Source organism: Musa acuminata, chromosome BXJ3-6, assembly GCF_036884655.1.
Source record: "Musa acuminata AAA Group cultivar baxijiao chromosome BXJ3-6, Cavendish_Baxijiao_AAA, whole genome shotgun sequence".
NCBI classification, from domain to species: Eukaryota; Viridiplantae; Streptophyta; class Magnoliopsida; order Zingiberales; family Musaceae; genus Musa; species Musa acuminata.
The window spans coordinates 7,817,618-7,834,062 of record NC_088354.1 but is presented as its reverse complement, the minus strand read 5'-3'; the positions used below and the strand labels follow the sequence as shown (position 1 = coordinate 7,834,062).

General features: G+C 44.5%; 3 protein-coding genes across 3 annotated transcripts; 2 read left to right on the top strand and 1 right to left on the bottom strand.

Moving 5' to 3' along the window:
* Positions 1–3,669: 3,669 nt before the first annotated feature.
* LOC103987410 (LEAF RUST 10 DISEASE-RESISTANCE LOCUS RECEPTOR-LIKE PROTEIN KINASE-like 2.1) lies at positions 3,670–6,540 on the bottom strand. The gene is made up of 3 exons (XM_065157512.1): positions 5,483–6,540; positions 5,118–5,147; positions 3,670–4,877 (listed from the first exon to the last, which is right to left on the bottom strand). Exons 1-3 carry the CDS (start codon positions 6,273–6,275, stop codon positions 3,784–3,786), a joined length of 1,917 nt encoding a protein of 638 aa, XP_065013584.1. The 5' UTR covers positions 6,276–6,540; the 3' UTR covers positions 3,670–3,783.
* A 3,343-nt stretch (positions 6,541–9,883) lies between these two features.
* Positions 9,884–13,564, top strand: LOC135641037 (LEAF RUST 10 DISEASE-RESISTANCE LOCUS RECEPTOR-LIKE PROTEIN KINASE-like 1.2). The gene is made up of 4 exons (XM_065156025.1): positions 9,884–10,926; positions 11,803–11,829; positions 12,018–12,284; positions 12,369–13,564. The coding sequence occupies exons 1-4, from the start codon at positions 10,134–10,136 to the stop codon at positions 13,307–13,309; spliced, it is 2,028 nt and encodes a 675-aa protein (XP_065012097.1). The 5' UTR covers positions 9,884–10,133; the 3' UTR covers positions 13,310–13,564.
* Positions 13,565–14,272: 708 nt separating this feature from the next.
* On the top strand, positions 14,273–15,180 carry LOC135640093 (probable calcium-binding protein CML18). Its single transcript, XM_065154224.1, has one exon. The coding sequence runs from the start codon at positions 14,307–14,309 to the stop codon at positions 14,853–14,855; it is 549 nt and encodes a 182-aa protein (XP_065010296.1). The 5' UTR covers positions 14,273–14,306; the 3' UTR covers positions 14,856–15,180.
* The last annotated feature ends 1,265 nt before the right edge of the window (positions 15,181–16,445 follow it).

The window sequence follows — 16,445 nt, the reverse complement described above, 5'->3', positions numbered from 1 at the left end:
CATCCTAATAGTGCGATGCCGAGCAATTCCTTCATTTTTGCAAAATTCTTCAAAGTCACCTTCACAAAATTCCATACCATTATCTGTTCGAAGCCGCTTAATCTGTTTACCTGTTTGCTTCTCAATCAAAGTCTTCCATTATTTAAATGTTAGAAAAACATCATTTTTATGCTTCAGAAAATAAACCCAAACTTTCCTGGAATAATCATCAATGAAAGTCAACATATACCTGGCACCACCCTTAGACTGAACTTGAGCTGGACCCCAAAGGTCTGAATGAATATAGTCAAGAGTACCTTTCGTTTTGTGAACTGCCGGAGAAGTGAAGCTGACTCTTTTCTGCTTTCCAAAAATGCAGTGTTCACAAAAGTCCAGTGGCCCAGTACTCTGTCCGCAAAGTAGACATCTTTTGCTCAATATGCTCAAACCTTTTTCGCTCATATGACCCAAACGCATATGCCATAATTTGGTGATGTCAGAATCAGACAATGATGATGACGAAACTGCAACTGAACCTGTGACAGTAGTTCCCTGCAGAATATACAAGCTACCAGACCTACAAGCTTTCATAACAATAAGGGCATTTCTAGAAACTTTCATAACTCCACCTTCAGTTGTGTATTTACACCCAAGAGTCTCCAGGGTGCCTAAAGAGATGAGATTTTTTTTCAAATCAGGAACATGTCTAACATTAGTGAGCGTTCTCACAATACCATCATGCATTTTAATTCGAATTGTTCCTCTACCAACAACATCACATGCGGCATTATTGCCCATCAAAATAATTCCACTATTACATGATTCATATGTGGAAAACAAATCCCTATTGGGACACATGTGATAAGAACAACCCGAATCTAAAATCCATTCATTTTTAGACTTTGTCCTATCATCAATAGCAAAGAAAATATTTCCAAAATTCTCATCAGATGCTACACTAGCTTCAGCAGACTCAATAGTTTTCTCAACAAGTTTTCCTTTTTGTTTTAATTTATTTTTCAATTTAAAGCAATCAGCCTTAATGTGCCCCATTTTATGACAATATCTGCATTCCAAATTTCTATGTCTGGATTTAGATCTAGATTTAGATCTACTACTGTCAAATTCCCTTTTATCCATTCTACCCCTGACAACCAGACCTTCAGCCTGATTCCCTCTACTTTCCCCAGTAATATCTCTGTCTATCTGCTCTTTAGATTTTAGTGCAGATTTAATTTCCTGATACGAAACTGTTTCTTTTCCATAAATCAAAGTATCACGAAAATGCTTAAAAGATTGGGGAAGAGAACACAAGAGTAACAGGGCCTTATCCTCGTCATCAATTTTTGCATCTATATTCTCCAAATCCAAAACCAAAGAATCAAATCTATCAAGATGTGAGAGTATAGATGTACCTTCAGTCATCCGAAGTATATACAGACTCTGCTTCAAGTAGAGACGATTCTCCACTGTCCTCTTCATGTACAAGGCTTTAAGCTTGTCCCACATGCTCTTAGCCGTAGTCTCCGTAGCTACCTCCCGTAAAACCTCGTCAGAGAGGTTTAGAATGATATTGGATCGGGCCTTCTTATCCATACCCGCAAGATCTTCCTTTGACGTACCATCTGGAATGCTCTCAGCACCCTGAAGTGCCAAATCAACTCCGTCTTGAACCAGAATGGCCTCCATCTTGAGTTGCCACATGCCGAAGTTGACATTTCTATCGAATTTCTCGACAACAATCTTTGTTATTGTCATCGTTGCCAAAAGATCCTAGAACCAGGCTCTGATACCAGTTTGTTAGAGCTAGCCCCAGGATATTTACCACAAGGTAATTTTGGCAACACAACAAAGACAATAAAGCGGAAAGAATAAAAGCGACAAGAACACCAGATATACGTGGTTCGGTCAATTGACCTACATCCACGGACGAAGGAGGAGCAAATCACTACTATAAAAGAGGGACACTTACAAATGCCTTAGGAAGATGTTCCTAGGCCATAAAACACCTTCAGCTTCCTAAACAAGAAGACTTCAAACCATAAGCATGTTTTCTTGTGATGCCTGCTGTACTTCTTGTGGTGTATCTAACATCAAAGCTCAGGCCCTTATTTATAGTTCCAAGACGAGACAACAAGTCTAATTTTCCCGATGTGGGACTATGGGACTTGCCAAACTAACAGAATGATATACACATTTCAACACCATCCCCGTGACACCAGACGAGAATCATGATAGGACCGATAAGAAACCTTCAGACTTACATGACGTTATACCTTGGACCCGAACAAATCGACCACGCGACCTCTACGTTATTCAACACCGTACAAGTCGACGTCGTACACCACAGACCCATTTCGGAAAGCTTGAAACGATACCACACGATGGGAACTCGTACGGGTCGATCGACGCTCATCCGCATGATACAAAGCCACCCTGGTCGATGTCATACAAGTCGACGATGTCACATAGTGAGGACCTATACAAGTTGATCGGCGCTCATTCGCATGATACAATCCATCCTACTCGACATCGTACAAGTCAGCTCCAAACACCATTAGAGCCATTCCGTGAAGCTCGGAACGACGCCACACGGTGCCGCACCCGTATGGGTCAGTCAGTGCTCATTCACAAGGTACAAGTCATCCTCCCGAGGAGTTGACAGGCATTAAAGGACCATGTATGATCGATCACCCCTTCGCATGTATAAAAGCCAACCCTTGACCAATGCAGGGGGACTTCGAACAATTAATTCTCTATTTTTCCACTCAACTCTAATTTAATATTCAAATGGGTCAAGTCGGAAAACCCCTCTCCCGACCTCAACTTGTGTGGCGAAGCTTAACGATGAAGAAGTAAGCCACTCGCCAAGAGAGAAGACCGCACTCAAGAGATGAGATTCGAACTCAACCCGATTCGACGTTCGCTTCTATCACTCGAGCATCCACATGGGCATCCTTGCACGTCCAAACTGAGCCATGCTGACACCTCAACCATGACATAAAAAGATTTTTTTTTTATAAGTAAAAAATATCAATAAAAAAATTATTGTCAATTAAAATTTTTTATTATCAATCACGTAAAGGTTCACCAAAACTGTACAAGATTAATTGTTTACACCCATCTTATACAACACATGTGCGAGTTCAACGCGTGCCATCGTAGTGTCGGTCTTTCTCTAAGCAAGCTTTGCTTAATTTATCTCATCGTGTCCTCCTCGTCCCTCTCTCACTGTTGCGTCCAGTTGCCTTCATTATTGCTGCTACGAAGTACATGGACCTTCTCCCTGGGATTAGGATTCTTTGAGGTAAGGGGAGCTTTCTGTTTCGGGCTTCTCCTAGCTATTAAAACGTCTAGGATGGAGATCCAAGGGTGGAATCCACAGTGGTACATGGATGTACAGTTCTCTCACACAGGCCGAGGGGCAGGGGCATGCATGCTGCTGGCCTCTCTGCTCGTGGGAAGTGGTGCTGTGTCCGGAGACGACGAAGGAAAAGGACCATCGCCACGGCTATCACGAGGAGTCCGGTCAAACCTCCATTAATGTGTACCTCATGGTTGCCATAACCCGGGCACGCTCCTGCACGTTAGTCTACAGCCATCGCCTCACGAGTTCGCTATCGAAGTCAGTATCGTACGCTCATGAAAAGAAGCTACGGGTTACCAGTTCTTTGCGTAAGAATTCCAATATGTTTAAGCAGAACACTTGAATTAGTTTTCATGTGATTCACAAGAAGATCGCAAGAAAAAGGGCAAAAAGAGGGGAAAAAATAACTCCGAGTTCTTCTTTTGGTTTGCTAACCGTCAAGTGGAAGAAGAGGTGACGACGACCGGTCGCTGAGGGGACGAAAGATATGGTTTGGGTGGCATCTCCATGTCGCCGACTCTTCCTTCCAACATTTCCACGACTCTGCTCATGGAAGGCCGACTCGGTGGCATTGTTTGTATGCACCACAAACCGACCATTATCATCTTCCTCGCAATTTCCTCCGTCTCAGCCGTCACATCGTAGGCTTCAAGACCTCCATCTCGATCCAGATGTTCGTAGACCCAATGCGGAAAGTATATCTCGCTGGTCCTGTCTGCCCATGCTTTCACATTCCTTCTTCCTCCGACCATTTCCAGGACCATCATCCCGTAACTGTAGACGTCGGATTTAGTCGACGCCATCCCGAAGGTCCTCGAGAAGACTTCCGGTGCAATGTACCCTATGGTTCCTCTTGCGTCTGCCATGGAGAGGATGCTTTCTTTGGGAGGGCACAGTTTGGCTAATCCAAAGTCGGATATCTTGGGACAGAAGTCCTGGTCCAGGAGGATGTTGTGGGGCTTTATGTCGAAGTGGACTATGCGAGTGTTGCAGCCGCGATGCAGATACTCCAGCCCTCGGGCGATGCCGACGGCGATCTGGTACAGTCTGTCCCATGGAAGCGATGCCTTCGGCTCGTCAGAGTAGATGTACTTGTCCAGTGACCCATTGGGCATGAATTCATAGACCAGAGCTCGTTTGTGACCGTCGTGGCAGAAGCCGAGTAGACTCACGACGTTGACATGGGAAGTCCTACCGATGCTGGCAACTTCGTTTATAAACTCTGCTCCATTTTCTGTGGATTTGCTGAGGATCTTCACAGCCACCGAACGCCCATCTTGGAGGGTGCCCTTGAACACACTTCCATATCCACCTTCCCCAAGTTTTTCTTTGAAAGATTTGGTCATCTTCTTCAAATCCGAGTACATGTATCTTTTAGGGGCCAAGGATCCATAATCATTCAGAAAGTCTTCGATCATTACTACATTTGTCGGTTTGTTCCAATAGATGATAGAGTCTGTGTAACGCTTTCGCGTACATAGAAATAATGCGACGCAGACCAAAACGAAGCCCACGGCTCCTGCCACTGAACCTGAAACGTAAAGAAGTGCAAGGTTGCAAGAGAAATTGTCATTACGACAAAAAAGATTATGATTTCAAATGAACGAAGAATTTAATGAAGACAGAATTTGCTCTCAGGACAACGTCTCTTTTGACTATGTTTAAGAAGTCCCGAAACCATGGGTGTCAGATGATACAATTCGTGAAAGCTGACTGACTGCGCGAAGGAGCATCTAAGACGAGTGAGGAGATTGGGTGGTAAGTGTCTCACCGATTAAAATAAGCTTCTTGAAGTGAGATCCTGCGACACAACGACGAACGAGAATAGAGTTAGTGCAGAGCTTAAAAAGAACAATTTAATGTTATCAGACGGCATTCATACAGACACAGTAACATGTTCTATATCAAATAAAAAAATACGGAGCTGCTATATATCTTTTATGTGCGAAGATAGAGGGGGTTCAATCGTGTGATGCTTCCCCCGTTCACTTCCTGCTAGCGCCCAATTAAATCCAGATACAGAATTGCTCTGGAACATGTCGTGTTTTGAAGCTGAGGCATTGCAACAGCGAGGAGTACTGAACCAAAAGTAAGAGATCAAGGGATGTTATTGAGCAAGATGGGGAAGAAGCTTACCTTTGTCGCACGAATCATCTGTGGCGGAGCCATCGGAGCAGATACAGGTCGGCTTTGAGGATTCGTACCCACACACCCCGCCGGACCTGTTGCAAGCGCTGCACCACTCCCCGATCTTCGCCGGCCAGCTCAAGGTGAATCCCTCCTGCAGTGCTTCGGCATAATCCGTGTCTCCGTCTATCCACCGTTCGATAGCCGTCGGATTCATGGGAAGTTGCACAAACGATCTTCTACACATGTACACCTCGTAAGACAAGTTTCTATTTCCCGGCCAATAGTATGACCACCATCCAGCAGTGTTATCTCTGAGGCAAGCGACGGGAAAGAGCGGTGAGGGAAGGGAGGGGGGGCAATCGATGAAGAAGGTGGCGTTGACGTCGTCACCGGCGTACTGGAAGGGCGCTGAACCCAGAGTGGTATTCTCAGATGGCCGGGGGCAGGGATTGTCAACAAAATCTCGATCAACGACGGTGACGAGGTGGTTGGCGTAGTCGATGTTGTTATCCTTCACTCGGTACTGCTTTTTGCCGATGTGAATCGTCAAGGTGTCGTCGGTGGTGTTGCAGCTGAGTTCAGTGTCCGGATAACCACACTCAGGAGGACTATCTTGGTGGCGGAATGGGTAGGAGAAGCTGATGTTGCGGCCTCCGCAGGGGAATGGCCTCGTGGAGCATGCCTCGTATGGCTGGAGGTAGCCGTCATCGGGGAAGGAAGGTGGTAAGGAAGAGAGGAAGAGGGAAAGGAAAAAGGGAAGCAGAAGACGGAGGGATGGGGGAGGCCAAGGATGATGCATCTCTCGATGCGTCGCTGATCGATGATAGAAGACGACGAAACTATAGTTAGGGGGGGAGGAATAAGACGGAGAAGGGAGAGGATGAGGCAGATCTTTTGAGGGGCAGTCGGGCCATAGGTTGATGTCACCGCTGGTTTGGTACCCACGTCTAATTATACACCGAACGGTGAAGCAGAGGAAGGCGGCCCGGAGAAGCTGCGTCGGAGGAAGAATAGTGTTAAGGCGAGGAAGATACCCGGCAACAAACAAATTCTAGCCACCGTGTGGAAAGTATGCAAGCGGAGGTCGTGGTCAAAGGAGCACGTGACTTGCTTCCATTTGATCAGTCCAAATAAAAAGTCACGTGACATCCTCTCCGACACAAACATATTTATATATAAATATATGTATATATAGAAGTTTGAAAATTACGAATTTATCTTTACAAATGTTAATAGAGAATTTATGTGATTGTGAACGCATAGGTGTTGCGGACCCAACGACTTGGAAGAACGAAGCACGTTTTCTCTTATGAATATAATCGATAATATTATAATTCAACAATAATCTAGTTCATTTTATGATCCAAACACACTGAAAAAAATATTCAAGTCATTCACATACATAATTCCATAATTCATAAAATCTATATAGTTTAAAATCATAAATCACATCACTCGATGAATAATAAAATCTAAAATCAACTCACTAAGATAATAATCATCTCATAAATCCACAAGTGTGATATTCTATACAATCATAAAAAACTAATATTTATCATTACACAAAATTACTTAACACTCCAAAATCTTAAACGTAATACTTTAATTTTTTACAAAACTCATAAGTTCATATTTACCGTCAATATTCCATTAGACACCAAGTGTACTTATACAACAAAAATATATCATCACAAAAGGTTTGTCTCAAAATCTTCTAGTTTTATATAATCTCAGCCCAATTTAAATATTTTAGTGAGCAATAAGCTATCCTGAAAAATTTATATAACAACGGGGTGAGTATATAGAGCTGAGCAAGTGACTAACATATTCATGGTGAAAGAGGATAGTTTCAAAACAAATAAAGTACCAAATACAATGCAAGGATACAAGAGTTCATAGATAGCCACCAAACGAATGCAGAATTACAATGTCATTTTATTTGAAGCATGTTTTGTTCATAATAAGAGAGTAAAGACTAATTGGAGTAAATCATTGACGTAAGGAGCATTTTGGGGCATATCAATGACATATGAAATATTTCGGAACATATTAATGACATAAGAAATATTTCGGATCATATCAATGGCGGATGAAATATTTCAAAGCATATAAATGACGAATGAAAATTTTCAAAAATGAAGGATGTATATATATATATATATATATATATATATATATATAGAGAGAGAGAGAGAGAGAGAGAGAGAGAATCACTAGAAAATATTTCAGCATACAAATTCAATGATGAAAAAGAGAATAAATCAAAATGAAAACAAAGTTAGGAGCTCAATCAATAAGAAAGCTTAAGAGAGGCTAGCATCTAGTCAAGTCTTTGATGAATTCTACTCTTCAATCACAACCCTTATCAAACCATTTCCGGTGGACTAATCCATGGAAAATATACAATAAAAAAAATTAAATATAAAAAAAAATATATTGATTTTATAATTTATTGTTTAATGATACTAAATTATTCATGTAACCAACATTAATTATTATGGTAAACATTATAGCCGATTTTGATTTATAGCTTATAAACTAAACATGACAAAGTTTGATCATTTTTGTTCTGATCTTAAGCTATACGAACCAAACATGAAACTAAAAAATTATTATAAAAATGTATAATAAAAAAATTCAAGTATGAGAGACTAGCATCGAGTCCAAGTCTTGGATGATTTCTAGTCTTTAATCTAAATTATTGCTTAATGATTTTTAATTCCAATATTAATTTCAACGAATCAATGACACCGCAAGTGAGGTTGATACGATTTTTTTTTTTCTTTCCTTGAAAATGATTTGATGTGACCTGGTCATTATCGACAACTAGGAAGACTTTACGCAAAGACTTGGCATCAAGGACAAATACGGAAGTCTTGAGCGAGGACTCCCATCTAAAAGACTTGTCTCCAAACTTTCGTTCGTATGCATTCACTGCGAGTGGAGTCCATCGTCGAGGATGGTAAGCTACAGACGATCGATCATATTGTTTCCTTTTCTTTTTTTTTTTTTCTTTGGTGGTCGCAAGTTTTCTTCCATCAGAACTTCTATGGAGTGAGTATATTTATTTATATTTGAATATATATATATATATATATATATATATAATTTTTTGTTATATGTTATCTTATACTTGAATTTTTTATTATATGTTTCCCATGTACGAGTCCATGGGAATAGGCTCGATACCAGAAGGATAGAATCCATCCAAGACTTAATTTCATGTGACTTCTTATCTGAACTGATCAAAGGATAGAATCAATATATATTATATTATTTTATATTTAATTTTTTTATTATATGTTTCCTTGTGGATTAGTCCATGCCAAATGGTTTGATAAAAGTTATGATTGAAAACTAGAATCCATCAAAGACTTGACTCGATGCTAGCCTCTCTTAAGCTTTCTTATCAATTAAGCTCCTAGCTTTGTTTTCATTTTGATTTATTCTCTTTTTCTTCATTGAATTTGTACGCTGAAATATTTTCTAGTGATTGTTTCTCTATAGAAAAAAATATTTTATTCATAAGAGAAAACGTGTTCACAGATGGATTCTAGTCTTCAATCACAGCAACCCTTGTCAAACCAGTTATCATGAAATTGTCCGCGGGAAACATATAATAAAAAAATTAAATATAAAATAATATATATAATTTATTGTTTAATGATAATAAATTATTCATGTAACCAACATCTAATTATTATGGTAAACATTATAGTCGATTATGATTTATAGCTTATAAACGAAACATGACATAAGCTTGATCATTTTTGTTCCGATCTTAGGCGATACCAACCGAACATGAAACTAAAAAAATTAGTCATTTCGATTGTGATTTTACTGAATTTTCAATTCCAACATCAATTTCAACGAATCAACAGCACCGGAAGCGAGAAGGATACCATTTTTCTCCCCTGAAAATGATTTGATGTGATTTGGACATTGTTGACAACTAGCAAGACTTCCCCCAAAGACTTTCCTCCAACAATCCGTCCAAGACTTGACTCAGATGCTAGCCTCTCTTAAGCTTAAGCTTTCTCATGGATTAAGCTCCTAACTTTGTTTTCATTTTGATTTATTATTTTTTTCATTGAATTTGTATGATGAAATATTTTCTAGTGACCGTTTCTCTATAGAAAAAAAAAGTCTTTTACTCATAAGAGAAAACGTGTTCATAGAAGGGTCCACAACACCTATGCGTTCACAATCACATAAATTCTCTATTAACATTTGTAAAGATAAATTCGTAATTTTCAAACTTCTATATATACATATATTTATATATAAATATGTTTGTGTCGGAGAGGATGTCACGTGACTTTTTATTTGGACTGATCAAATGGAAGCAAGTCACGTGCTCCTTTGACCACGACCTCCGCTTGCATACTTTCCACACGGTGGCTAGAATTTGTTTGTTGCCGGGTATCTTCCTCGCCTTAACACTATTCTTCCTCCGACGCAGCTTCTCCGGGCCGCCTTCCTCTGCTTCACCGTTCGGTGTATAATTAGACGTGGGTACCAAACCAGCGGTGACATCAACCTATGGCCCGACTGCCCCTCAAAAGATCTGCCTCATCCTCTCCCTTCTCCGTCTTATTCCTCCCCCCCTAACTATAGTTTCGTCGTCTTCTATCATCGATCAGCGACGCATCGAGAGATGCATCATCCTTGGCCTCCCCCATCCCTCCGTCTTCTGCTTCCCTTTTTCCTTTCCCTCTTCCTCTCTTCCTTACCACCTTCCTTCCCCGATGACGGCTACCTCCAGCCATACGAGGCATGCTCCACGAGGCCATTCCCCTGCGGAGGCCGCAACATCAGCTTCTCCTACCCATTCCGCCACCAAGATAGTCCTCCTGAGTGTGGTTATCCGGACACTGAACTCAGCTGCAACACCACCGACGACACCTTGACGATTCACATCGGCAAAAAGCAGTACCGAGTGAAGGATAACAACATCGACTACGCCAACCACCTCGTCACCGTCGTTGATCGAGATTTTGTTGACAATCCCTGCCCCCGGCCATCTGAGAATACCACTCTGGGTTCAGCGCCCTTCCAGTACGCCGGTGACGACGTCAACGCCACCTTCTTCATCGATTGCCCCCCCTCCCTTCCCTCACCGCTCTTTCCCGTCGCTTGCCTCAGAGATAACACTGCTGGATGGTGGTCATACTATTGGCCGGGAAATAGAAACTTGTCTTACGAGGTGTACATGTGTAGAAGATCGTTTGTGCAACTTCCCATGAATCCGACGGCTATCGAACGGTGGATAGACGGAGACACGGATTATGCCGAAGCACTGCAGGAGGGATTCACCTTGAGCTGGCCGGCGAAGATCGGGGAGTGGTGCAGCGCTTGCAACAGGTCCGGCGGGGTGTGTGGGTACGAATCCTCAAAGCCGACCTGTATCTGCTCCGATGGCTCCGCCACAGATGATTCGTGCGACAAAGGTAAGCTTCTTCCCCATCTTGCTCAATAACATCGCTTGATCTCTCTAATCGTTGCCATGAAATCATTGTTCCAATTAATTCTACATTTGAATTTCGTCGCCAAGTTAATTATCTTGTGCAGTCAAAGGTATAACAACAGGTCATGATGTTGACCAGGCGAAGATAGTTAGGGAGAAAAGATGGCGTGTTTCACCCGTAAAGTGGAACGACCTCTCCAGCTTAGAACTTTCTACGGTAGCCAGCCCTTGCGAAACACATCTCTGTTCCATGACCAAATAGTTGCGATGCACAATTTGCATCCTTATCTCCATTTGCCGACGGTCATATTCCAACGCGGCCCCTCCTTTGTCGGACGCAACCACTGCAGTCCGCTACCCCCCACCGACTACAAAGTTTCCAATCTTATCTTCTACCTCCTATGTGACAGAAATTTGTGTATCTTTTTCCCCAAAAACCCCTTTTTGATGGGATTCTATCCATATACGTCATCTTTCTATATTCTTATTTGTATGAATATTAAACATAATTTTTTTTTAACTAAATGAATCCCACAACCTCGCATGGAAGACTCGTTAGTGATGGCGGCAGAAGAAGTCTTGTTGGGGGGGGGGGCATTAAATTTAGATGGCTGCTTGGAATGCCGACTTGACTTAGCTCGCGGTTGAAGATTGAGGCGGAGAGAGGGAGTTGTAGTTCTCGACGATGCATTGTTTGATTTTGCTACTTCTTCGCGGATAAAATGTCTATAGCAGCTCTTTATTTTTGACTTGCTATAAGATATTTTATTGTGTTTATATGAATGCCGTCTGATAAAAAGAAATTGTTTTTGTTTTAAGCTCTGCACTGACTCTGTTCTCGGTCGTTGCTGTTTCGCAGGATCTGGCACCAAGAAGATTGTAATTGGTGAGAAACTTACTCCTCTAAACCACCCAATCTCCTGACTCGTCTCCAATTCTTTCTGGCATTATTAATGTCATGCACTTGCTGAAATCATAAAAGACGCGAAAGCAAGAATTAGTATCTTTCTCAGCTTCCGTCTATACTCTGTTGTTCCATGAATCTATTTGAGGGATGATCAATGCCATGAGCAGGTGTTTCGGTCGGCGTGGGAGGCTTGTTGGTCATAGTAACCTTACTCGGTCTTTTCCTTTATCGTCGCAAGAAGAGAAACCGGCTCTCTCCGGTTCTGCTGTCTCGAAGAGCCTCATCTGAGCCAATCAGCTCCAAGAAAGATCCTGAATTGGGCAATGAACACTACGGCACCCAAGTTTTCGAGTACGAGGAGCTACACGAGGCCACCGATGGCTTCAACGCCTCCAATGAAGTTGGTGATGGTGGCTTTGGCACTGTCTACAAAGGTACTCTCCCAGCTAGCTTCCTACCAGATTTAGCTGAGTCTTGCTCCGACTGCTAACCACTCTTCTTTCGATGTCTCCCTGCAGGGAAGCTCCGGGATGGTCGCACCGTGGCCATCAAGCGATTGTACGAGAACAACTTCAGGCGTGTCGAGCAGTTCATGACTGAAGTCCACATCCTTTCTTCCCTCCGACACCACAACCTTGTCAGCCTATATGGATGCACCTCCCGCCACAGCCGCGAGCTCCTCCTCGTGTTCGAGTTTGTGCCGAATGGGACGGTGGCGGACCACCTCCATGGCCCCCGTGCGTGCGAAGAAGGGCTCCCGTGGCCTGTGAGGATGAGCATCGCAATCGAGACCGCCCAGGCGCTCAGCTACCTCCACGCCGTCACGCCCCCGATCGTACACCGGGATGTCAAAACCAACAACATCTTGCTCGACCGCAGCTTCCGTGTCAAAGTCGCCGACTTTGGATTATCCAGGCTCTTTCCGCTCAACGTCACGCATGTCTCCACGGTTCCACAAGGCACGCCCGGGTACGTCGACCCTGAATACCACCAGTGTTACCAGCTCACGGACAAGAGCGACGTCTACAGCTTTGGGGTGGTGTTGGTGGAGCTCATAGCCTCGAAGCCGGCCGTCGACATCACTAGGCATCGGCATGAGATTAATCTGGCTAAAATGGCCGTCAACAAGATCCAGAACGAGGAGTTGGATCAGTTGGTCGATCCAAGACTCTGGCGGGAGTCCAACAGCGAGGTAATTTGGATGATCAGACAGGTGGCTGAAGTGGCATTCGGGTGCTTGCAAGAAGAGAGGGACATGAGGCCTACGATGAAAGAGGTTCTGGAGGCACTGAAGGGGATAGAGGGCAAGGGGAGCAACAGGAAGAAGGGTGCGGAAGCTGATGATGCCGTGGCCAAGGATGATGACCGCTCCTTGCTGGGGGAAAGGCCGCCACATTCACCAGATACTGTCAATGCCGAATGGGAAAGCAGGCTAACGACACCAAACGCTAGTGTTTGAGGAGGACGTACTCTGCTACTTTTCTGATGATTCCGTGTAAGCCACTTGCATTGAGTTCTTAATGAGAGCGATAATAATCTTGGGAGATTGACGACTCTCATAATTTTTCGAGTGCCCTGAAGAGTTCTACCGTAGATTGATGTTTGACTTTCGATCTCCTGTTGGAGAGGAAAGGTTTCTTTTCTTTGCTTTAATGTTTCAGACTCTGTAAAATTGGGAAGACCGACCGAATCAGTATTTTTATCTTCTTCTTTATTTTTTGCTATATTAAAAGATTGATGTGAATTGAATAAATTTTATGGTATTTCATTTCATAAATGAACTGTGTTACATTAGGCTATACAATTAGTAGGAAAATGTATCGAATTCAACTTTAAAAATTACCTAAAAAATCAATTGGAATCAATTACGAACGGTGTCTGTCTATTTTGGTGGATTGCCCAAATCGTATAATAAGAATGTAGCAGTTTGGTTCATTTCCCTTTTCCAAAATAGGATTCCTTACTTCCACTACCAAATCTACTCCGGGCGACGAGTGTACGACAAGCATACCATTTCCCGAAACCTCGGCGTTCCCTCGCACGTCACCGCGACCGACGCGGATTCTTCTTCCCACACAAAAGTCCTCATCGCATCGCCTCAGCCTCAGCCTCAGCGAACCCCTTTCCCAACATCGTGTGCGGCATTCATGTCTCCATCACGAGCCCCGTCCACATGGCGATCATCTTTGATCTGATCGGGCTCCAGAGACGACGTGTGGATGTACAATCGTGACCTCACGAATCTAAAAGCCCAGATGGATGGTCAAGTTTTTCGGAAGGATATGGTCGGTCCGCACACGAACAATTCAACCCTTTTTCCTGCCACGTACGTACGCGACAACGCGTCAGCCAAGCGTCCGTATCCCCGAAGGACTCCGCTGAACCCCGGCTCCTATCGCGCATCGTTATATCGTGGTGTAACCCAATTCCAATTCCCTAGGCATCGCACAGAAACCATGTCGAACGCCCAGACCTCATCGTCGACTTCGCCCTCCGCATCGCTCTTCGCCAGGCTGAACACCACGGACGAACTGCAGAAGGTCTTCGACCGCTACGATGCCAACGGCGATGGCAAGATCTCCGCCTCCGAGCTCGCAGGCGTCATCCGCGCTCTCGGGGCCGACGCCTCCCCCGCTGAGGTCCGCGACATGATCGCCGAGATGGACGCCGACGGCGACGGATTCGTCGACCTCCACGAGTTCGCAGACTTTCACCGCCGCAGGGTCGACGACGCCGCCGCCGAGAGAGCGTTGAGGGAGGCGTTCGACGTGTACGACCTGGACGGCAACGGGCTGATCTCGGCGGAGGAGCTCCATCGGGTTATGAACCGCCTCGGGGAGAAGTGCTCCGTCAAGGACTGCTCCCGGATGATCCGGCCCGTGGATGCCGACGGCGATGGCAACGTCAACTTCGAGGAGTTCAAGAAGATGATGGCCAACGGCGTCGGCGTCGGCCGCGAATCCTCCGCGTCCGAACCCAATGGCCCGTCAAGTTCCGCCGTCTGATCCGTGGTCTACTGCGGCCGGACTAACGATTTCTGAGACTGTGTTGGGGGTTAGGGTTTGTAAAAGATTTATTAGGGTTTAGTATTTTTTGATTTCAATCGCGTAGGAACTGTTGCATTCTATCCTTCGTCTTGTGGTCTCTCCGTATCACAGTCATGCTAGTAGTTTGTTTTATTTGAATTTTATGGAGGAATTTTTCTTTGTCATTGATGAGACTCTTTTCACCGATCTCAAAGGTGACAGAGAGGAGAATGATAGCATCGAGACGCAGACAGTCGTGGGATAAATTGCTTGGGATCTAAAATTAATAATATATTTCTTTTATTAGCTGAATAGCTCAAAAGATGACGAAGATTAAACAACTCTATCAACTCGGGAGAGGAAAAAATAAGGAGTATGAGAATATATACCCTATCCATAAACATCAAAGATTTCTTAAGGTGAAAGCATGCGAGTCGAAGAATGACTTCGCCGCCACGGATGTGATCTATGGAAGAAAGCAAGAAATGCATGGGAATGGGTGGAGAAGCGACAGAAGTGGGTTCACTTTGCGGCCATTAATAGATAAAATAAGGAGCACGGGCCAGTCCGATTACCTTTGCCCGATGTCTCGAATGCCGCGACTTCGGTGGCGGAGATATGGGGAAGGGTCGGCGGCTTTCTTGATCTTGATTCCCGGGGGAAGCAAACCATGACGACGTCTGTTGCGGGGCAACTATTTGAACCGTGGCCTTGGGGCCAATGCGGTTAGGTTCAGGTTCAGTCGGACCGGTGGGTCGACGATTCTCCAGGAGAGAGGCTCCTTGCTTGCGCGTCGGGCAGAGAGCGCCTTGCCTTCATACCTGCACACAGGTCGGGTCGGAACGTTCGACCCGACCCCTCCGATGATTGAGTTAGTTTTTTTTTGTCTCCCCTTTTTCCTCGGAGGGCAAGGGGTTTTATAGTGAAGGGTTACCGCTACCCGGTGTGACCATTTGCAGGAGGCAGAACCGTACTTCCGGTAACGTCCGGTGGTGGTGTTGGCGTGGCGTGTGGGGCGAGGTTTGCAGGGTGTTAATGTGCCTCGGTGGATGTTCCGTTCAGTTGACCGAGTGCTGTCGGGTCGGCTGGGGCGCGAAGCGTCATCCAGGGTAATTGTAATTGATGTCAATCAGGTCGTGTCGCCTTTATTGTTCTCCTCAGAGAGTGTCCTTTGCGTTGACTTGGCCACCGTGAGATGGCGCATGCCGCCCACTGTAGCGCTGTTGGGTCTGAGGTGATTTCCTCATCAACGTCCTCGCCGTGTCTTTGTTCTTCAAGGGAGGAGTTGACCGACGCAGAAAAAGATGGCGCTCGTCCCGACGAATCGACGTTCCAATTAACGCGGCCTCCGCACTTGTCCTACCACCGCCATACTCGAGGCGGTGCTTCCGTGAAGTCGGTCGCTGCGACCATGGGGATGTCGAAGAGGAATGGTCTCCAGGGGGGCGGCATCACAGGAATCGGTGTCCCGGTCGACTCATTCGATGTCCTATTCACTGCCTCAGCCCCCCTAAATAGTTTAAAGTTGTGTTTAGATCCGACCCGACTTGCTAGCGGGTCTGTATACTC